At 44.7% G+C, this 22975-nt stretch overlaps 1 protein-coding gene across 4 annotated transcripts in view; it reads right to left on the minus strand.

The window, feature by feature from the left end:
• LOC147614261 (uncharacterized) overlaps positions 1 to 22975 on the minus strand; it is a 54011-nt gene that overhangs the window by 21991 nt on the left and 9045 nt on the right. For all 4 annotated transcript variants that reach the window (XR_015263095.1, XR_015263096.1, XM_086780810.1 and 1 more), the window contains exon 2: positions 2732 to 2778. Coding sequence is in view for 2 of the 4 variants with exons in the window: in XM_086780810.1 (XP_086636936.1) it covers positions 2732 to 2774 (43 nt within the window). In the remaining 2 variants the exon portion in view is untranslated. The remainder of the gene's footprint in view (positions 1 to 2731; positions 2779 to 22975) is intronic.

Genomic DNA, 22975 nt, shown 5'->3' on the forward strand with positions numbered 1-22975 from the left:
GCCATGGAGGCCGAGATTGAATCCATTGAGAGGAATCATGCATGGCAGCTTGTGGACCGCCTTTGAATCAACAGGTCATTGGGGTCAAGTGGGTCTTTAAGACCAAGTTTCATGCTAATGGATCTCTGGACAAACACAAAGCTAGATTGGTTGCGAAGGAGTACTCTCAGATTGAGGGTGAGGATTATGAGGAAACTTTTTCTCCTATAGCCAGATACACCACCATCTGAACATTTCTTGCTCTTTCTGCTCATGAGTCATGAGCACTTGCCAGTTTACCAAACGGATGTCAAGTCTACCTTTCTTAATGGTGACTTACATGAGGAGGTGTATGTTAAACAACCTCAAGGTTTTCAGGTTTCCGAACATGAGGAAAAGGTGTACAGATTGCACAAAGCCCTTTATGGTTTGAAACAAGCACCCAAGGCATGGTATCATGAGATTGATGCATTCTTTCTTTCCCTTGGATTCCAGGGATGCTTTGCAGACAACAATCTCTATGTCTTTGCTCGGGATGCTTTGCTTTGTTTGATTGTCTTATATGTTGAAGATTTACTGGTCACTAGCCAAGATTGAATAGCTCCGGTCAGATTTAGCTCTTACCTTCGAGATGACTGATTTAGGACTTCTCCACTACTTTCTTGGAATGGAGGTCTTCTTAGCCCCTACAGATATTTGCAACAGCTCTTGGAGACATTTGGGATAACCAAGTGCCGTCCAATTGCTCGTTCAATGGATCCTAACTCCAAGCTCTCCCATGATGACTCCTCTCTCCTCTTCGATGACACTACACAGTACCAAAGGCTTCTTAGTTCTCTTATTTATTTGGCCTACACCAAGCCCGACATTTCTTACAGTGTCACTATTCTCAGTCAGTTTTCTTCTGCTCCTCGACATTCTCATTGGCATGCCACTATGAGGGTCTTCAATACTCATCCGGTACCTTGGACTATGGTTTCTCTTTCAGAGAAGGCACTAACCTTGTTGGATACTTGGGCAAGTGATCAAGATACTCGACGATCCACTTCTGGTTATTGCTTCACTCTTGGTTCTAGTCTTATTTCCTAGAGATCCAAGAAGCAAAATACGGTTTCATTATCTTCCACTAACAGTGAGTACCCTGGATACCTGTTGTGAGCTATTATGGTTGTTCCAGATGTTGAGCAATCTTGATGTACTCTCAGATTCTCCGATCCGTATTCTTATGGATAGCCAAAGTGCCTTAACGTTGGCTCAAACTTCATCCTTCCATGGCAGAACCAAAGATATTGAGGTTCACTTTCACTTCGTTCGTGAGCTGGACGCCGACGACATCATTACACTAGAGTATTGTCCTTCTCGGAACAACCTTTGTTGATCTCTTCACCAAACCTCTTCCTCAAGATACTATTGATCAGCTCCTTACCTATATGGGAGTCGGACCCCCATGCTGGAGCTAAGAGAAGGTGTTGGACATGTCATCTCCAACCCATTTTATACCAATTTTTATCCAGATATTTATCTGATGTAATTAGGGATTTTTCCCATATTTTTCAGCTATTTTATAGGTCAGTTTTTGGCTTTTTTAGGCATTTTACCTTTTGTCCAAATTAGGAACTTTTTCCTATAGCCAACTAGCTCTACATATATGAGCATGGACATTGTTCATTCATAAATCAACACATTTCAGATCTTGGCTGTCTACTTTCTTTCTTTTTATCTCTACTTGCTTCCACTTCATATTCACGTATTCTCATAGTTCCTTGAGGGTTGTGTCTTTACTTGACGACATGTAACCGCGTTGAAATGGCATCTTAGCGCTTCCCTGAGAGTTGACATCTACTCTCACAGCATATAGGAAAAAGCAACCATCATCTCGTTTGTAGCCATGACAAAAAATTAAAAGCTTGGAAATCACAAGCAACCCCAAAAGTAACTTTTCCCAAACCCTAACTATGCTCTCCGTATCAATCTAGTGCTATGAGAGTGCTTCCAAGATTGTGCAACTTGCTGCTCCTAACATTACATTTTTTAGGCTAAACTAATGAATAGCAACCTCTGAAACTCCTTTATAATCTAAATCTATCAAATATTTCATGGCTGAAAATCAATTATTTACATCTTCTCTAGTACTTTTGTTATAATAGCTTGGTCCGTGGCCTATATGTGTGTTGGTAGTTGATTGAACTAAGAGGTCTCCGTTTCAATCCCGGCTTGCTACAGCCAAACGACACCTCCTCAACCGAGGGTTGAATCCTGAGCATGCGTAGGACTCTCTGCTCCCCTAATCTCTAAGAGAGGGGTCAAGACCGGAGAGTGCTAACAATTCAAATTGATTAGCAAGATCTTTCAGTGGGAGGGAGAGGGGAGAACTTGCTTTGAGACAACATATACTTTCACCACATAAGTTGCATGTGTCACATCTAGTGACAAGAATCAACATGGACAAGTTACGGCATTAAAATACAGTTTATAATATTTCACCATTAAAATATAGTTTATAATATTTCATTCTTTGCCTCTATAAACAGTAACTAGCCCAATGGACAACCATAAACTACACATTCACAAAGCCTGAATAGAGCCCACGCATCTTGTTTCAAAAATGCAATTCAACATGAAATACATTCTACAAAGCTTTACAAATGGCGGTCAACATGTCTACAGATACCTTACTCGTCCCACACTAAAAAAAGGTCCAGATCTACTACTTTAAAAACTTGTCGCTTTTAAAAAATAAGGTGACACACACCTACACTCCTTGTTGCAGTAGAATCCATAAGCACACTGACCATGAACCTACAAAAACAGCCATACAACATTATTGTAACACAGCATCATAGCATAAAATTTCTTTTTTTTTAATCAATTCCAAAAACATTTTTCACAATTTTATCTAAAAGATTAAACATAAACCGACATTCATGCCAAAGGCATGTGAGGAAAGCACCAAAACGTCTAAAAATGAAAGCAACGTGCAAAGCTTGAAAGGAGTTGAAAATTGTGGAAAGATAAACAGAAATTACAGACATACAAACAAATATCCATCATGACTCTCTAAAAAGAGACCTTTCAATGAAAAAAATAGTGCTATATAACAATGTGGAACAAGTTATCGATAAATTTAGTTTTGTATTATGGCAATGAATCACTACACAATAACCAGCTTATTAATGTCTCACAACTTCAAGATGTCCACTTTTACTGCATAACCTATTCATTGTTCATGTTATCCACACCCATCATCTAGGCAGTTTTAATCGCATCATGTGTCACCATTTGCCCATCCAATTGGTCCACCCGTGCTTTCTCATCGTGTATTTACATTGGACAAGTGTCCATGGCAGTTATATATGCCAGGGATTGATGCCACTCATGTGATACTGTGGACTTGGCTTTCCGTTGGGACTTGTGCCTCGGTGTACATGCCCGGAAATGCCTGGTGGATTGGTGTTCCATTGGGTCTTGTACTTCGTGTACTTGCTTGAAGCACGTCTATTTTGGTATAGTCTCATGAACGAGGATTGTCCATACCAATACTGCATTGCATAGCATCTTTACGTACTTGCTTGAAGCACGTCTATTTTGGTATAGTCTCATGAACGAGGATTGTCCATACCAATACTGCATTGCATAGCATCTTTATGTACTTGCTTACAATTGAAATTGCATGTTGTTTTCATGCTTGCTTGACCAATGTGTAGTTCTGAGTAATGGGCCTAAGCAAGGGTGAGTGGGAAAAAAAAATTGGGTGAGAGAGAGTGAGAGAGAGTGAAGAAGCTTATAGGCGGCAGGCCACAATCCACACCAACAGGCAAGAAAAAACGGCAAAAAACGGGCACAGCCAGTAACAATAGAAAAAAATGGGCACAACCAACAACAGCAGAAAACAACAGAAAAAACGACCAAAAACGATCCGTTGCAGCGTGCCCTTCTCGTCCCATCCCCGACAAGAATCGTCCATTCTGCCGTTCCCTAGACGTCGTCCCCTGGTGACACGAATCATTGGAACATTCCTACCGTCTCCAATGCATGTCGGAACATGATCACGTCTTGGGACGACGTTTCCGCGTCCCGACCCTCCATCCCCTCCATCCCCTGTGACTATGGCCATAGCTAAAACCTTTAATATTACTCTTAAGGTTTCAAAACTAGGAAGTCTTTTAAGGTTTCAAGCCTTCATGATTAAGCAATACAAGGACATCAAATTCATATTATATAGGTTGAGACCTCTTTGTCATGCTCTTGCTCCACCGAGAAGCAAAAATGCAAAAGCCCTATCATTCAAGGCAGCTAAATCAGCAGCAGCATTAAAAACACAAGCAATATGATGATCGAACAATCCAACAAAAAACGCATATGATGTTAAGCCTGGATGAAGATGGTGATGGTAACCTTCACATGCAGAAATCGCAAGATGATGATGGTGATGGCTCTGATACCATGTTGGAATCGAGGCATCCCAACCAGGGCTATGGAAGAGCTATGGAGGATGGAAGATCTTCATGTTGAAGATGTGTGTGGGTAGGAAATGAGGCTTGAGGGGAAGAGATGGACCTCAAGCCATGGTAATGAAGTACAAGGGGGAGAGAGAGAGAGAGAGAGAGAGAGAGAGAAAGAAGAAAGAAAGCTGTATTAATGTCTACTAGAGGCCGAACTCGACCTATGAGACAAATCAATGTACAACTGTCAATGTCTTCTGGATGTCCAACAAAAAAGGACAAAATGAACATGAAATAAACTATGAAAGTACTGAGCTAGTGGGGGGGTGTGATGGATGGAGCACTAATGCTAGAGGCTCAGTATGCAACCTATATGCGTAGGGTATACAAGAATGCAACGCAGATCTGTCTAGCTCCGACCAGTACCATAATGGGGGTGTAATATGTGATACATAGGCGAAGGCGAGGCGAGGCGAAAATACCTCAGAGCATGATCTCCGGGTGTGAGTGTAAGTGAGCTAGCCGCTCCTGGATATGGTGCTGATGTCCAGCACGTATCTCTGTGATCTCCCTCTGATGTAATCTGGGTGTCTGGTAGCCTGGTGCTCTCGGTCTCCGTCTGGCTCGGAGGTCCGCAGCAGCGCGCTGAAGTGTAACCCCCTCTATGTCGGGGTAGGCACTGGGATAGATCTCTGGAAGAAATAAGTGAGCTGGATCTGTCACCCACCTCTCCGTGGTATGAGTCCGTAGCAGTGTCTCTCTGTGGCGCTCTCTCTCTAGCAAGAACTGGCCAAATCTGCGCTGGTCTGCGGACTCCATGATCTGGCGGAGTGAGGGATGTCCACTGAAGATGGTGGTGTATCTCTCTCTAATGACACTATATGCTCTGCATCTGCATACATAATGCTCCTCACTCTCAACCTCCTCCTGGCATAGTCTCCATATCCTCTCTGCTATGGGCATCCGTGCTGCCAAACCTGCCTCAATCTCAAGCTGGTGTGATGACACTCTGAGCTGGCCAATCGCCACTCGTGCACTGTGAGGCATGTACACATCCATGTATCCAGGTCTCTGTATGAATCCATCCGCTGAGATACGCATAAACTGATCTCTGTAGTATAGCATCTTCGGCGTAAGAGGCTAACTAGGTGTAATCCAAGTCTCTTGAGTGTATCGCTGCCATAAATCTTGCCGAAGGACTCTGCTCCTCTCACTGTGAGAGAGCTAGATGTGTGGTGCATGTATATCATACTGGAAAGGTGGCAGGTGATCTATGTCGAGACCATGCTGAGTGAGCCACTGTATCATCTGTGAATACCATGATCTCCTATCTCCACTCTCTGCGAGCTGCCTCGACGCCTCAAAAGCTCTATGTGAGAGTCGATCTGATGGCATATCTCTAATCCTCTGTATGAAGCAGATCGTCTGAAAGAGGGCCTCTACTAGCATAGGAGGTGCAGCAAACTCCGTCCGGACAATGTCATGTGGGACGGAGGGTTTGCTCTGCAGATCATCCGTGAGAGCATGAGAATCTGAGGCCTCTCTATCTGAGACCATGTGGAGGTGGCGAGCCCAGGTGCCCATACTACTGCAGCATACACCAAAGCAGGGGTGACTAGTGTGTCAAACAACCACCCCTTCGTGCGGGGCTCCTGGAAGTGTGCCTGGTGACACTGTCTCTCTAGCATGGCCAGAGCTGCATACCCTTGTGTGAGTCTATCCCTGGCTGCCTGTGCCATAGTAAATCTTCCTAGCGGAGTCGTAAATGTAATCCCCAGGTACACATGAGTCTACCACCTCTACCTGTCCTCCTGCTAGTGTGAAGATGGCCTGTCGTCGAACCGGCCCTGAGGTGTGAAAAATCATGGCCTTGGTTTTCCCAAGGTTCACTATAAGCCCCCACTTTGTGCAGAAGTCGTCGGTGGCCTTGCCATCGGTGATGACACGGCCATCGCGATAGAATGCTCTCTTGACCTCTTTCCGGGCCTGTAGGACTCTTGGCATGCATGTTTTCCTGTGTTCTATCTGCATCCTTGTAAGGTCGTCATCCAAATAGATGGGATCTCCCTGTAATCCTCGTAGAATCACCCTCTTCCTCATGAAGGTGACCCTCTCCGTCTCTCCTGCAAACTGTAGGATGAGGGCTCGCTTGCGTGTTGAGTCTTTCCCGGCTCTCCATGCTTTGGTGAAGGGGAGAGGGTCCTCTTCCCTGTAGCCGAGCTTCGTGCATAGAAGCTTTCCATCTTTCTCGGGAGTGGAGTCGGGTGTCTCGGCTATACCTGTGACTCGAATGTTGAGGCGGCGGACCTGCCTCATCTTCTCCTCCTCAATGGTGGTGTGAATAATTTGGTGTTCTTCCCTTTGAGTCTCCTCCCTCACTTCTTTACGGATGTTCTTCTTCACCACTTCAACCCATCCTGACTACTTGGCTTCAAGTTTTCCCTCCATGTCCTTTGTGATCTCCTTGGAGATCTCTTCTTTGATGGCCGTGAGAGTGTTGTCATTGATCTCCCCTTCTTCCTTCTCGGTGTTCTTGACGGCTACAATTCCACTTTCAATGCACTCACCTCCTCCTTGAGTGCCATGTTCTCTTGTTCAAGGTCCGTGACCCGTGCTTCGAGGGCCATGATGTGCCGGTGTAATTTGTTCTCCACCTCATTGAGGTTGGAATCGGATGTCTTCTTGTTCTCCTTGATTAGTGCCTTCGTTGCCGTCTCGAGGGCCTCGAGCTTCTCTTGGAGACTCGGAGCCATTCCTCGAGATTACTCTACAGCGCTTCCCACAGGCAGGGAGTAGCGAGGGAGAGAGAGAGAGAGAGAGAGTTATGTTGCTGCCTTGGGGGCCTAAGGAAGGGTGGGCGAGCGAAGGGAGTAGCACACGGCGGGCGGACAAGGAGACGGGCAGGTAGCGTAGGTGCATGTGAAGGGGGCAAGCAAGGGAGGCGAAGGGAGCAATTCGTAATCAAGTCGGTTTTGCCTATTTTTTCCACAAAACATTGTCCAAAAAGCAAGGGAGGCGAAGAGAGCAATTCATAATCAAGTCGGTTTTGCCTATTTTTTCCACAAAACATTGTCCAAAAAGTCATATTTTGTGTCCAAACTATTCCCAAAAGGTGTCCCAACCATTGGGCTATGTCTTGGGCACTTCCGATAGCCTATAGGGTTGCGAAATCCGCTCTAAATTTTCCCCTAAATCTGCCCATATATTTGCTATATACATGTCTATGAGCATCAAGATTAACAGATGCACGCGACATCCGCTCCTAAACTTGGAGGACCGAGGTAATCCATACACCTTTGCTCCGATTCCGTTCTGGTCCAATTGAAGAGTGCAATTTATATCCATCGACTCAATTCCCAAGCTCTCTGACTTAGTCTTCAAGTTCTCTAGCTCGGTCTCTAGATCTCATGAATTACATGTAGTCTCTTCCTCCTCCTCAAGGGATTCAGAGAGGTTTTCTGGAAGCTCCTCTGAAACTCTCAGGACGACCTCATCTTCCTCCAAATAGGATTTGGAGAGATCCACCTCCTTGGGAACTATCGGGTTGACCTTATCCTCCTCCGAATAGGAATTGGAAAGATCCACCTGCTTGATCTACGGTCCTGGTTCTAGTTTTGGTTTAGCTTCTGGCTCTAGCTTTGGCTCTGGTTCTAGTTCCGGCTCTGGCACGTGCGTCTCAAGTAATGGCACGTCCTCGGAAACACCTCTTTCTGTGATCACGTCTCCCGAGAACTCTTATCTTAGAAGCTCTCTTTTCATTGCATCAACGCGCTCTCAATCTTGGGCTCCTTCAAAACCCTCCTTGGCCTTTGTTGATGCTGCCATGAACTGGCCCATGTTTCCTTGAGTTGTGTCCATCTTTGCTCGTACAGAAGCTGGCCTTGACACGCTCTTCCTGAAGCTTTACTTGATATGTTTCTTTCTCGCCTTGCCGACGGTCCTCTTCTATGAGTTGTTGCCTGTACTCGGTGTCACCATTTGGCCACCCAATTGGCCCACCCGTGTTTTTTGATTATCTATGTACATTGGACTCACGTCCACGGCAATTGCATCAGCCGGGGATTGATGCCACTAATGTGATACTGTGGACTTGGCTTTCTGCTGGGACTTGTGCATGTGTGTACATGCCTGGAAATGCCTAGAGGATTGGTGTTCCATCGGGTCTAGTACCTCGTGTACTTGCCTGGAGCACGTCTATTTTGGTATAGTTTCATGAACACGGATTATCCATACCAATGCTACATTGCATAGCATCTTTATGTGCTTGCTTGCAATTGAAATTGCATGCTGTTTTCATGCTTGCTTGACCAATGTGTAGTTCCAGGTAAGGAGATGCCCGCCCGTGAACCGTGCATGTAACTGTCTACCACTGACATGGTTATGTGGCATGTGACAAGTGGTAAGTATTGGTCATAAACCTAGCTTTAGGAATTAGCACTAATTTATAAGTGAGTGTGTACACACGTGACCAAAACTCACTTATAAGTTATAACCAGCCCTGTGTTCGCACACTCATGTCCCGAGGTGGACAAAACCCAATGCCCACCGCCCAGACCTTATCCCCTTTGTACAAAGGGAGCAACCAGCCATGTGTCCGTTCAAGCTTACACCACAAGGCACCTGTCCTCTCTACCTAAAACCTAGAGTGGACAACTCACCGTCTCTCTCTTCCCTCTCTCTAGAAGTGGGTGCCTCCTTCATGAGGTCTCTTTGGCTGTTTTTTCTGCACTTTCTCCTTCCCAACTCCATATCCAAGCTTGCTAGTGTGTTTTCCAAGCTTCCAAGAGTGTTTCCAAGTGGTGTACACTCTCCCACACTTCCAATGATTGAAATTTAGCAAACAGCTCTTATTTTTGCTGTAATTTCTGGTCTTTTGCTGAAAACCCTAATTTCAACCCTCCTTTCTCAAGTTTAACCATAGGGAAAACTTTCCCACAGTTCCCTTCATCCTCTTGAAGACTTTTGTCGCGAAGAATCACGACAAATCGAAGATTTCAATACTCTGAACGCTTCCATCGCGAAGACTTCTGTTGTCATCAACTCTACTTGCAATTGGTAAGCTTTGATTCTTAAATATGGAAGCAAGTAACACGAGGGAGGAACAATAGAGAGCAGATGGTAGGGACATGGACACTTAGTGTGAGCTGCAAGTCTACACCGACAACACATTGTTTGCAATACTGTATTTATATGCATTGGTATGGAAATCTAGTCAGAAATGCCTATGACATTATGTACTTGATTCTCCCAAGCTCAATATACTTTATTTGAGGGAGGGACCGGCCATTCCGGCTCACTATGCATCTCTTGCCAATTCAGCAAATTACTTCTTGTATTGAGTATGTTGTCCACTAAATCTTAGTGTTTTTAAGTGTATTGATTAGCATTGTGTTCAATCAAGTCACATTGGTATTAGAGCATTTGATTCTCTAGACGATCACGCGAACACGAGCTATCTCTACACTTAAAACACTATGGACAGCCATACGGTGAATGTTGGAGATGCTTACACAAGAGGCGGGGACAATGAAATGCATGCTTCCAATGCTATACAGTGAATGTTGGAGATGCTTACACAAGGGGCGGGGACAATAAAATGCATGCTTCCAATGTTGTACAAGATGAGCAAACTCATGTGGTGCACATTAGGGAACAGGAACATGGGGAACAACTGTCCCGTGTCAAGAAGAAAATGCAAGAAGAAGAGTCCATAGCCTTAAGGGCTGAACTTACTCGTATGCAGGCTCTTCTTTATGCACAACAAGAAGAATTGAAGCTCTACCGCCGCGAGGATCCATTGGTAGATGATCGTTTGAAGGCCAAGAAAGCTGAATCTTATATGGATCATGCAATGGCATTGATTGCTCAAGAGTTGCACATGCAATCGAGGGATGCAACGCGTACTTGGCTCGTACCAAGGATGCCTATGCAGAAAAGGCAACCATCCCACATGCCTTGGTATCCCACAGGTGCCCAAACAAGAACTTTTGTCTAAGAGGATAAATCCACATGCCATTGGAGAGAAACTATCGGCAACTTCACGCCATGCAGGAGTACCTTATGTAGCCCATGAAGGATACAATGTTTATGGCAGTGGTCAAAATGTATATCAAATGCCATTGCCGGCTGAAAATGTGCATGCACAATCCATGGAACATAGGCTACAATTTTCTGTTAGTGCAAGTATTCCGTGTATCTCTCATGCCATTCATGCCTTCGAATGTGCTTGTGAGGGAGAAGCTATGGGTGAAAATGCACCAATGTGTGTTGAGGGGCCAGCCAGGCCTCATGCTTACAGGACACATGTATCCATGCCTAATGCATCACTATTTGTTCCTAAAATGACGCCACAAGGGCTATCCCAATGGACAAACATGCGGGAAAACATGTTGAGATGAAGGCTAATATCAAAGTCTCATGACTTCAAAGCCGGAGATAAATCTGTGAAGTTTGACGCATATCATGGGGAATATAATGCATCAAAGGCACTTGCTTTTATTGCCCAATTTGATATTGCTTTTAGTGATGAGGATTTCACTCAGAAATCCATGATCCCACATGTAAGCATGTTCATGAAAGGCATTGCTGCCCATTGGTGGCTCATGGAGAAGCTCTCAGCGAATCCTATTAGATCATGGAAAGAGTTCAAGGAGAGGTTCTATGCCCAATTCTTGCCTTCCAATGCATTGAATGAGATAACGATGAAGTGGGATTAGGTGAAGCAGAATGAGGGAAAAACAGTGAATGCATATGTGCAAAAGTTTTGGAAAGTGCTTTCGGAGGAGTCTCCGTTTATGCATGTCACCGAGGCGGAAAGAAAGAGAAGGTTTCAATCGAGATTGCAACCCATGTACAAAGCGGGACTACAAATGTATCCTAGTCACACCTTACACCAACTAATAAGGCTAAACCCTCATTTCAAGGCAAAGAGAAGACTGTCCAAAACCTGCAAAATGATGGACAGCCACCTAAAAAGGACCAAATCAAGAGAAAAATGGTCCAAAGGCTGAAAATAAGTCTACCAAGAAGCGTCCCTTCACAGTGAGAGACCATGGTCTCACTCCGGAGCAAAAAAAGCAATATATGAGCAAGGGGAAATGCTTTACTTGTGGTAGCACTGAGCATATTGCAAATGCATGCCCAAACAAGAAGAAGCGTGATAATGCGAATGCATCAAAGCCCAATGTGCATATGTTTCCAGATGTACAGGACAACACTTCACATAATAGCAAAGACAGGGTTGTATGTAACGCTTGGGGACAGCTTAAGGGTTAGTCCGCTTTGTTCATGTTTGATGATTGTGCAACTAAGAACTTCATATCTACACAAATAGCAACTGCTTTGGGTATTGAAGTAGAAAACATGGGTCCTCAAATTGAAGCAGGGACTGCCTTTGTTAGTAGAGAAGTGCAGGTTATGCCTATTATTAGCAAGTTGCGCATACACATTCAAGGCTATGTGGATCATGAGGACTTTCTTGTAGCGCCTTTGAATGGTTGTGATGTATTACTTGGAAAGCCTTGGGATCCATGCAAGGCTTGCAAGACCAACAAGATCACCTTCATGCATAAAGACCAAGAGCATGTGATTGATGTTGGTGAAGAGGGTGATACCATTTCCCTTGTATCTCATGTACAAATTAAGAAAATAACGAAAAAGAGTGTTTTTGCGTACTTGATTTTTATACGGGATCGTGTTAAAGAAAATAATGTGCATGTCAACACTCTTACTAATGATAGGCTGAAATTCTTGCAAGAGTACAATGATTGTTTTGCTGATGAGTTACCAAATGAGTTCCCACCCGTACGACCGAAAGATCATCATATTAATCTTGTGCTAGGTAGCTCACCGCCTAATAGGCCAGCCTATCATGTAAGTGCATCCCAAAAAGAGATCATAAAGCAAGTAAATGAGCTTCTTGAGAAGGGTTTGGTTCAGCCAAGCTCTTCTCCATATTGTTCACCCGTCCTCTTGGTTCAAAAGAAGGATAGATTTTTTCGTATGTGTGTAGATTATAGAGCTTTGAATAAACTCACCATCAAGAATCGATTTCCGATTCCACGTATAGACGACATCCTTGACAAGTTGGATGGATCAGCATGCTTTAGCCGAATTGATCTCAAGAGTGGGTATCATCAAGTGTGTGTGGTACCTGAGGATGTACATAAAACTGCTTTCAGGACAACATTTGGGATTTTTGAGTATCTTGTTATGCCTTTTGGTCTTTCGAATGCCTCGGGTATATTCAATAGAATGATGGATCGTATATTCCGCGGGTACAAGAAATTTACAAGTGTCTTCTTTGATGACATCCTAGTCTTCCCGAAGATCGAAGAAAAGCATAAAGCTCATTTGGCTATTGTTTTTGAAGAACTCCATAAGCATAAACTCTACATAAATGCAAAGAAGAGTGAGTTCTTCTTATCAGAGATACATTATCTTGGGCAAATTCTTCTTATCAGAGATACATTATCTTGGGCAAATTGTGTCCAAAGATGGAGTGCAGACGGGTCCTGCAAAGAATGATGCGATTCAAAATCGGCCCAAATTGAGATCAGTGCATGAGATCCGTAGTTTTCTTGGATTATGCTCTTACTACCGCAGGTTCATTCGGCACTTTGCATGGATTGCTTCTCCTTTGCATGACTTGACAAAGAAGAAGGCTACATTCAAATGGACTGATGTAGAGAGGGATGCATTACTCAAATTGAAAGATGCAACTACTCATGGTCCAGTGTTGATCATTCCGGGCTTGGAAAAGCCATTCAATGTGGAATGTGATGCATCTGGAAATTGCATAGGAGCTGTCCTAAATCAAGAGGGACATGACGTGGCTTTTGAGAGCCATATATTGAGCCAAACCAGTGCCACCCGTGTATGACCTGGACTGTGTTCGACCCATGGGATTGTCACGCCATGGAAGAGCCAGTATTCGTGCCGTGTTTTGCCTATGGGACTGTCACACCATAGGGAAACTCGTGCCTGGAACTGTGTCTTACCTATGGGACTGTCACTCCATAGGAAGACCAGGTTTTTATGTTTTTATGTCGTGCCAGTTTTGTGCCGACAAATATTTTGTACTTGTTCCATGAACGGGAGATATGTCCATGTTACTATTTGCACATGCACACATATTTTGCATGTTTGAAACTGTTTTCGCATGACATGTATTTGTGTGTTTGCCTGCTTGACGTGTTACTTACTGAGCGGGGACGCTTGCCAGTGAGTCGTGAAGTCTGCTCTGTATTCTGACAAGTTTTGGTGCATGTGAACAGGTGGTAAGTATGTCGCACTTGTTGTTTTAATGTTTTACATTCTAACCCTTTATTTTATAAGGTTAGGTGTTCACATTTATTTAAAAGTGGGCACCCACTTAGGGGCCAAGGTGGGGAGCCCCACTTTAAGTGAATGTGGGGGTGGGCATGGTCACCTACCCAAACTCCCCACCCACATGCAAGCGTGGAGTAAACTCCACTATAATTTTATTAAAAAAAGCTTCCTCCTTCAAGCGTAAAAATCAATCGCTTCCTTCAAGCGCTTATTCACCAACCTGCGCTTTCTCTCTTACAAGCGACTGTTGCCCCTGCACTACTGGTTGCAACCAAACATGCTCCCAGGCGGCTGCTGCTGAATTTCTTTTATGTGCCTCTGCTCCTACAGCAACCAGGCTGCGGGCTGTGTCTCTGAATAACCAGGCGCATGATCCTGCCTCCCCTGCACAGCGGCTATACCTCCTCCATACTGGTGGCTGCGCCTGTTTTCCAGCAGGCTGCTCTGCCTACATAGAGGCGGCTGCCACCACCTGAAGGCTACGCCTCAGCTCTGCTACAGCCGGCTGCTCCTCCAGGCCATCTCCTCTTCAGGCTACAGCCAGGCGGCTGTGCACTGCAGCCAAGCGTTACTGGACTGCACACTGAGGCGACTTCTGAATTGCTTCCCCAGGCGGCTGTGTATCCATCACCAGCAGGCTGTGCTCTAGAAGGCGGCTGTCTACAACTATCTCTTGGTTTTTCTACTTTGGAAGAGGTGGTACATCCTCTCCACTGGTGTTCTACAAGGAGACTTCGCATCAACAAGGGTGGCTTCTCCATACTACGAGTATTGGTTTTTCTATCAACCATCTACAAGTAAGTGAATTTCAGATTTCAATAAAGTATTTTATGTTTAAATCTGATAAGGGATTCATCCCGCTCGGCCAACACCCGTTCGGTGCCGGGTTGTCCAAGCTATATTGGCGAACCTCGGTCCAAAGGTGCTGAGATCGGGAGAGCCAGGCGTTAGTACGAGAGCGCCTGTTTGTGCGTGGTCTTGGAACACCAGTGAGGCGCTCTCCGCGGAGTCCAGTGAAAGCACAGGACCGTAGAGATTGGACCATACTAGTGGTCGTTCTGCTTCGAGCTTCTACATCGAAATTCGAGCCTATTTGTTTGGTACTGTTTTCATATGTACATGGACATTATCTGGTTCTTGGAACCCATGGAGCATTGTATTCGTTAAATACTCCCAATAAATATATCATATATTGAGGGGGGGGGGGTCGGCCCGTTCCGGCCCCAGTGCTGGTGTCCATCTTTCCATTTCATTTCATTTAAATTTCAAGTTGTTTTAAGTTGTCCATTTCAAATTTGTGGTTTTAAAGTTGTGCTATTAAGCGTGTGGGTGTCCAACGGAGTCTTTCCCACTTGACGGGATCGGCTTCATTGGTATCAGAGCACAGTTGTTTCCCTCTTCCTAGTGGGGAAACGAACCTGTGTACTGGACATCCCGCTTTTAGCAAACTTAAAACACAATGGACAGCCAAGGCAACCCTTTGGAAGTGCCAAATTCGAGGGGTCCATCTAGTGCTTCTCGTGGGTCTGATGCCCTGCGAGGTAGACACAAGCCCCTTGAAAGGGTTATGGATAGTGAATCCAAGGGACAACTGTCTCCAGGAAAGACAGTTATGCTTGAACAAGAGCCTGATGCTATGAGGGCTGAAATGGAACATATGAGAAAACTTTTGTAGGCTCAAGAACAAGAGTTAAAGTTTTTACATGTAGATCCCCATCACAAAGTGCTATTGAAGCCAAGAAGGCTGATGCTATGGTAGATGTAACTTTTGAATCAATGGCTCGTGAAGTGGGCAAGAAACCAAGGGAGTTGACACTTGCCTATCTCCTTCCCAAAGGTGATATCAAAGAGGGGGATGACGGAGAGCTGAAATTCAGAAATCCACCTCGTCTAAAGCATGGAGATCCCGCATCTCAAAGGCTGAAATCTTTTATGCAAAAGGAAGAGGTGACTGTCACCTCTCGACATGCATCTTCTCCCCAAGGCACTAAGCCTGACAGATATATGTATGCCAGTGCTCATGGAGGGCATGAAAATCACATGCATGCAAGACATGTTTCTCATGGTGACAGGTCTACTTCCAGAAAAATTTTGCCTTCTGAGTTGTCTCATGGAGAGACCATGCCATATGCAGGTAAGTCACATGCATCTGAGTTTCGAGTTCGTGGAGCACATGCCACCGTGCCCCATGAAGCTTCTATGACGGCCCATGGAGCCCATGCAGATAGGGCTACCCCGTTGGATAAGGGAAAAAGAAAAAGAGAAGACCATGAGCCTCATGCCAAGAAGCTCAAGGAATTCAAAGCAGGTGATAAATCTGTCAAATTTGATGTCTTTCATGGTGAACATGATGCTTCTAAGGTGTTAGCGTTTGTGGCACAGTTCGACATTGCTTTTAGCGATGAGGACTTTACAGAAAAGTCAAAGGTGCGCCATGCTAGCATGTTTTTGAAAGGGACTGCTGCTCATTGGTGGATCACTGAAAAGATCACCAAGGATCCCATCTCCACTTGGAAGGAATTCAAGGATAGATTTTATGCTCAGTTCTTGCCACCCAATGCAGAGCAAACTCTCACTCAAAAGTGGGACAGGCTGGAACAAAGAGACAATGAAAGTGTGCAACAGTATGTTAACAAATTCTGGAAAGTGTTGCTGGAAGTGACTCCCTTCATGCAAATCACAGAGGATGAAAGAAAGAGGAAGTTTCGTTCTGGACTGCAACCAGCTTATAGATCGGGCATTGAATTGCACCCGAAACATACGTTGCAACAACTCACAACTTCTGCTCTTGCTATGGAGCAATTGGTGCTCAAGATTAAGCATTAAGCAGGATCAAGGAGGTTCCAAAGGGAAGGACAAGGCTGTCCCAAATCAGCAAAAGGGTGGACAGCCACCTAAAAAGAACTTCCGGGAGCCCCACAAGGGTGGTAAAGCTGAAAATAACACATCTAAAGAACAGGGCCCAAGAAAGAACAAATTCGGCTTAACCCCGGAGCAAAGAGAGCAATATGCTAAGGATGGAAAATGCTTTTCTTGTGGTAGCAAAGACCACATGTTTCGACAATGCCCAGATCGCAAACCAAAGCACGAGGACAAGCACACCAAAGCTAATGTACATGCAGTTCCTGATGTGCAAGGAAATACAGGTCATGATGCAAAAGAGCGTATGGTTTGCAAGGCTTGGGGGCAAATCAAGGATCAGCCCGCACTCTTCATGTTTGATGACTGTGCAACTGACAATTTCATCTCTATGCAAATGGCAGCTGCATTGGGTATTGAGGTCGAGCACATGGGACCTCAGATTGAAGCCGAAGCTGCATTTATTGGTAAAGAGGTGCAGGTTACCCCTTTGATTGGGAAGTTGCGCATTCATATCCAGGGCTACCTTGACAATGAGCATTTCCTAGTTGCTCCACTGAATGGATGTGATGTATTGTTGGGCAAGCCGTGGCACCATAGGCTTGAGCCCCGCAAAGACTACAAGTCTAATATGATCTCTTTTATGCATAAAGGCCGCATGCATTTTATTGATGCTGGCAAAGAAGGGGATTCTATCCCACTTGTATCACACATCCAAATTAATAAAGCAATGAAAAAGAGTCTTTCAGCGTACTTGGATTTTGTGCGTGATAGTCTTGTGCCAAATCATCAAAATGTGGATGCTATGTCTAATGATAGGCTGAATTTTCTTAATGCATTCAACGACTGTTTTGCTGACTCGTTGCCAGGTGAATTACCCCCCCAAAGGCCCGAAGATCACCGTATAGATCTTGTGCCAGATAGTTCTCCACCTAACAAACCCGCATACCGAGTGAGTGCTGCACAACAAGAAGAAATCATGAAGCAGGTAAACGATCTTTTAGAGAAAGGTTTGGTTCAGCCCAGTTCCTCACCTTACTGTTCTCCTGTGCTTCTTGTTCAAAAGAAGGACGGATCATTCCGTATGTGTGTAGACTATAGAGCTTTGAACAAGCTTACCATCAAGAACAGATTTCCTATTCCACGTATTGATGATATCTTGGATAAGCTTGATGGTTCGGCTTGTTTTAGCATACTTGATTTGAAGAGTGGTTATCACCAGATACGCGTGGTGCCACAAGATGTCCATAAGACTGCATTCAAGACAGCCTTCGGATTATATGAATTCTTGGTAATGCCTTTTGGTCTCACCAATGCTCCTGCTACTTTTAATCGAATGATGGATAGGATATTCCGACCCCATCGCAAGTTTACAGGAGTCTTCTTTGATGATATCTTGGTTTTCTCCAAGAATGAGCAGGAACACAGAACTCATTTGGTCACAGTGTTCGAAGAGTTGCGGAAGCATAAACTTTTCGTCAATGCCAAGAAAAGTGAGTTTTTCCTTTCAGAGATTCATTATCTGGGTCATATTGTATCCAAAGATGGAGTTACAATGGATCCTGCAACGATAGAGACTATTCGGAATTGGCCCGAATTGCAAAACGTACATCAAGTACGTAGTTTTCTGGGATTATGTTCGTATTACAGGCGTTTCATAAGGCATTTTGCTATGATTGTCACTCCTCTACATGATCTCACGAAGAAGAAAACTGCTTTCAAATGGACTTCAAAGGAACAGGATGCTTTCTTGCAGCTCAAGCATGCGATCATATGTGGTCCCGTATTGATTGTTCCTGACTTGCACAAGTCATTCGTGGTTGAATGTGATGCTTGTGGTGATTGCATAGGAGCTGTCCTAAATCAAGAAGGGCATGCAGTTGCATACGAGAGCTGTCGTTTGCATGATGCTGAGCTTCATATGGATATCTATGAGAAAGAGCTCTTGGCTGTAATTCATGCCTTAAAGATATGGAAACATTATCTTCTTGGGGCTGAATTTGTAGTCAAGACAGATCATCAAAGCTTGAGATACTTTCTATCTCAAACCAAGCTTTCAGAGAAGCAGATGAGAATGGCAAACTTTCTTTCCATGTTTCATTTTCAGATTGTGCATACTCCAGGAAAGAAACATGTCGTGGCCGATGCTCTATCTAGGAGGCCTTATATTGCTGCAGTATCAGTGGCCTCTCATGGAGATCTATCTGCTATGAGAAATTTGTATCATTTGGTTGCTGATTTTTGCCATATATGGACTGATTTGATGGCTGGTCATTCACATGCCTCTTATGTTATCAACGAGGGTTATCTCATGAAGGATAATTGCCTATGTGTGGTGAAGGATTTGCGTCCAAAGGTTATGGATGAATGTCACGCTCCACCTTATGCTGGTCATAGAGGTATTATGCCTACTACTCGCATGATTCAGAGGTATTTCTTTTGGCCAAGCATGCGTAAAGACATTGAGGCTTATGTACGTGCATGTATTACTTGCCAAAAGGTGAAATTTGACAGGCAAAAGCCTCCAGGTTTGCTTCAGCCATTGCCTATTCCCTCGCAACCTTGGGAAAGTATCACGATGGATTTTATTATGGATTTGCCTAGATCCCAGCATGGGAATGATGCTATTTGGACTATTGTGGACAGGTTTAGCAAGCAAGCTCATTTCTTGCCTGTCAAGAAAACCATTAAAGCTGATCATATGGTAAAGCTTTTTCTTGCTAATATTTTCAAGCATCATGGTATGCCTAAATCCATTGTTGGGGATAGAGATCCCAAGACTACAAGCCTATTTTGGAGGGCTTTATTTGATAATATGGGCACTAAACTTGAGTTTTCATCAGCTTATCATCCCCAAACGGATGGCCAAAGTGAAGCTGCAAATTCAGCCGTGTTGGATTTATTGAAGTGTTATGTGGCAGATCAAAAGAGTGCATGGGAAAAGTATCTTCCACTTGTTGAGTTTGCCTACAACAATACAATCCATGCTTCCACAGGCAAGGCTCCATTTGAGATTATTTATGGCAGAGTGGTCTTGCCACCTATCCTTCGAACAAAGGATGAGATATTTGCAGCTGATGAATATGTTCGTGACTTAGATGTTGCCTTTGGTCAGGTGCGGACAGCCATTGCAAGATCTCAGGATAAGCATAAAATGGTTGCTGACAAGCATAGAAGGGACATGGAAGTCAAAGAAGGTGATTGGGTATTGCTGAAATTTGAGAAGGCTAGGCTTCGGAAGAGGCCAGGACAAGAAGGATCATATCCTAAGCTTTCTCCTCGCTATTATGGACCCTTCAAGGTGTTCACAAAATCAATGAAGTGTCCTACAGGCTTGCTTTACCTAATCATTGGAAGATTCACAATGCTTTTCATGTGAGTCTATTTCGGAAATATGTGGGGCCAGATCCTGATGAGCCTGTCATCACAGAAGATCCGCCAGAGATTGAAGAGCTTGAGGAGATCCTCCAGCCAAAACAGATTGTTTTTCACAAGGAGAGAAAGCTATCTGCATGAAAGCTTTCCAGAGAAGATACCTTGTGAAGTTTAAGAATTATTTGCCTATTGATGCCAAGTGGGTAAATGAGGATTATTTTGCAGATTATCCGCAGTTGTTGCAGGCATATCTTGAGGCTTTTCAGTTGAGGTCAACTCTTTAGAAGCCCGGGGGATGTCACCAATTGGCCAACCATTTGGTCCATCTCCAGTTTTTGCGTCTCGTTCACTTGAGGCCAGGCCGGTGTCTCGTGCGAAGAGGCCAGTATTTTTGCTGACATGGACAGGAGCCAGACTGGTGCCACGGTGCCACCCGTGTGTTAGCAGGATGGTGTCGTATGGACGGGAGCCAAACCAGTGCCACCCGTGTATGACCTGGACTGTGTTCGACCCATGGGATTGTCACGCCATGGAAGAGCCAGTATTCGTGCCATGTTTTGCCTATGGGACTGTCACACCATAGGGAAACTCGTGCCTGGAACTGTGTCTTACCTATGGGACTGTCACTCCATAGGAAGACCAGGTTTTTATGTTTTTATGTCGTGCCAGTTTTGTGCCGACAAATATTTTGTACTTGTTCCATGAACGGGAGATATGTCCATGTTACTATTTGCACATGCACACATATTTTGCATGTTTGAAACTGTTTTCGCATGACATGTATTTGTGTGTTTGCCTGCTTGACGTGTTACTTACTGAGCGGGGACGCCTGCCTGTGAGTCGTGAAGTCTGCTCTGTATTCTGACAAGTTTTGGTGCATGTGAACAGGTGGTAAGTATGTCGCACTTGTTGTTTTGATGTTTTACATTCTAACCCTTTATTTTATAAGGTTAGGTGTTCACATTTATTTAAAAGTGGGCACCCACTTAGGGGCCAAGGTGGGGAGCCCCACTTTAAGTGAATGTGGGGGTGGGCATGGTCACCTACCCAAACTCCCCACCCACATGCAAGCGTGGAGTAAACTCCACTATAATTTTATTAAAAAAAGCTTCCTTCTTCAAGCGTAAAAATCAATCGCTTCCTTCAAGCGCTTATTCACCAACCTGCGCTTTCTCTCTTACAAGCGACTGTTGCCCCTGCACTACTGGTTGCAACCAAACATGCTCCCAGGCGGCTGCTGCTGAATTTCTTTTATGTGCCTCTGCTCCTACAGCAACCAGGCTGCGGGCTGTGTCTCTGAATAACCAGGCGCATGATCCTGCCTCCCCTGCACAGCGGCTATACCTCCTCCATACTGGTGGCTGCGCCTGTTTTCCAGCAGGCTGCTCTGCCTACATAGAGGCGGCTGCCACCACCTGAAGGCTACGCCTCAGCTCTGCTACAGCCGGCTGCTCCTCCAGGCCATCTCCTCTTCAGGCTACAGCCAGGCGGCTGTGCACTGCAGCCAAGCGTTACTGGACTGCACACTGAGGCGACTTCTGAATTGCTTCCCCAGGCGGCTGTCTACAACTATCTCTTGGTTTTTCTACTTTGGAAGAGGTGGTACATCCTCTCCACTGGTGTTCTACAAGGAGACTTCGCATCAACAAGGGTGGCTTCTCCATACTACGAGTATTGGTTTTTCTATCAACCATCTACAAGTAAGTGAATTTCAGATTTCAATAAAGTATTTTATGTTTAAATCTGATAAGGGATTCATCCCGCTCGGCCAACACCCGTTCGGTGCCGGGTTGTCCAAGCTATATTGGCGAACCTCGGTCCAAAGGTGCTGAGATCGGGAGAGCCAGGCGTTAGTACGAGAGCGCCTGTTTGTGCGTGGTCTCGGAACACCAGCGAGGCGCTCTCCGCGGAGTCCAGTGAAAGCACAGGACCGTAGAGATTGGACCATACTAGTGGTCATTCTGCTTCGAGCTTCTACATCGAAATTCGAGCCTATTTGTTTGGTACTGTTTTCATATGTACATGGACATTATCTGGTTCTTGGAACCCATGGAGCATTGTATTCATTAAATACTCCCAATAAATATATCATATATTGAGGGGGGGGTCGGCCCGTTCCGGCCCCAGTGCTGGTGTCCATCTTTCCATTTCATTTCATTTAAATTTCAAGTTGTTTTAAGTTGTCCATTTCAAATTTGTGGTTTTAAAGTTGTGCTATTAAGCGTGTGGGTGTCCAACGGAGTCTTTCCCACTCGACGGGATCGGTTTCAGAAACATTACCTTCTTAGGACTAATTTCATTGTGAAAACAGATCACCAAAGTTTGAGGTATTTTCTTACCCAAACTAAATTGTCAAAGAAGCATGAGGATGGCCAATTTCCTCTCTATGTTACATTGTCATATCTTGCACACCCCAAGAAAGAAGAATGTTGTGGCACATGCATTGTCACGAAAGCCGTATGTAGCAGCTATCTCGGTTGCCTCTCATGGAGACTTGTCTGCCATGCGTGATTTGTATCATACGGATGTTGATTTTGCTACTATTTGGGCTGATTTGATGGCTGGTCATGCACATGCCTCCTATGTGATCAAAGAGGGTTATCTCATGAAAGATAATTGCCTACATGTGGTGTCTGACATGAGGCAAAAGGTTTTGAATGAGTGCCATGGTCCTCCATATGCTGGTCATAGAGGCATAATGCCTACTACACACATGATTGAGCACTATTTCTTTTGGCTAGGTATGCAGAAGGACATAGAGGCGCATGTACGCGCATGTATCACCTCTCAAAAGGTGAAATTTGAGAGGCAAAAGGCACCAGCAGGGTAATTTTGCTATTTGGACAATTGTGGACAGGTTTAGCAAGCAAGCTCACTTCTTGCCAGTCAGGAAGACCATCAAAGCTAAGCATAAGGTTAAAATATATCTTGCACAAGTGTTCAAGCATCATGGAATGCCGAAGTAAATTGTGGGGTATAGAGATCCCAGG

Source organism: Cibotium barometz, chromosome 42 (assembly GCF_041138505.1).
Source record: "Cibotium barometz isolate CiBa-2024 chromosome 42, ASM4113850v1, whole genome shotgun sequence".
Classification (NCBI taxonomy): Eukaryota; Viridiplantae; Streptophyta; class Polypodiopsida; order Cyatheales; family Cibotiaceae; genus Cibotium; species Cibotium barometz.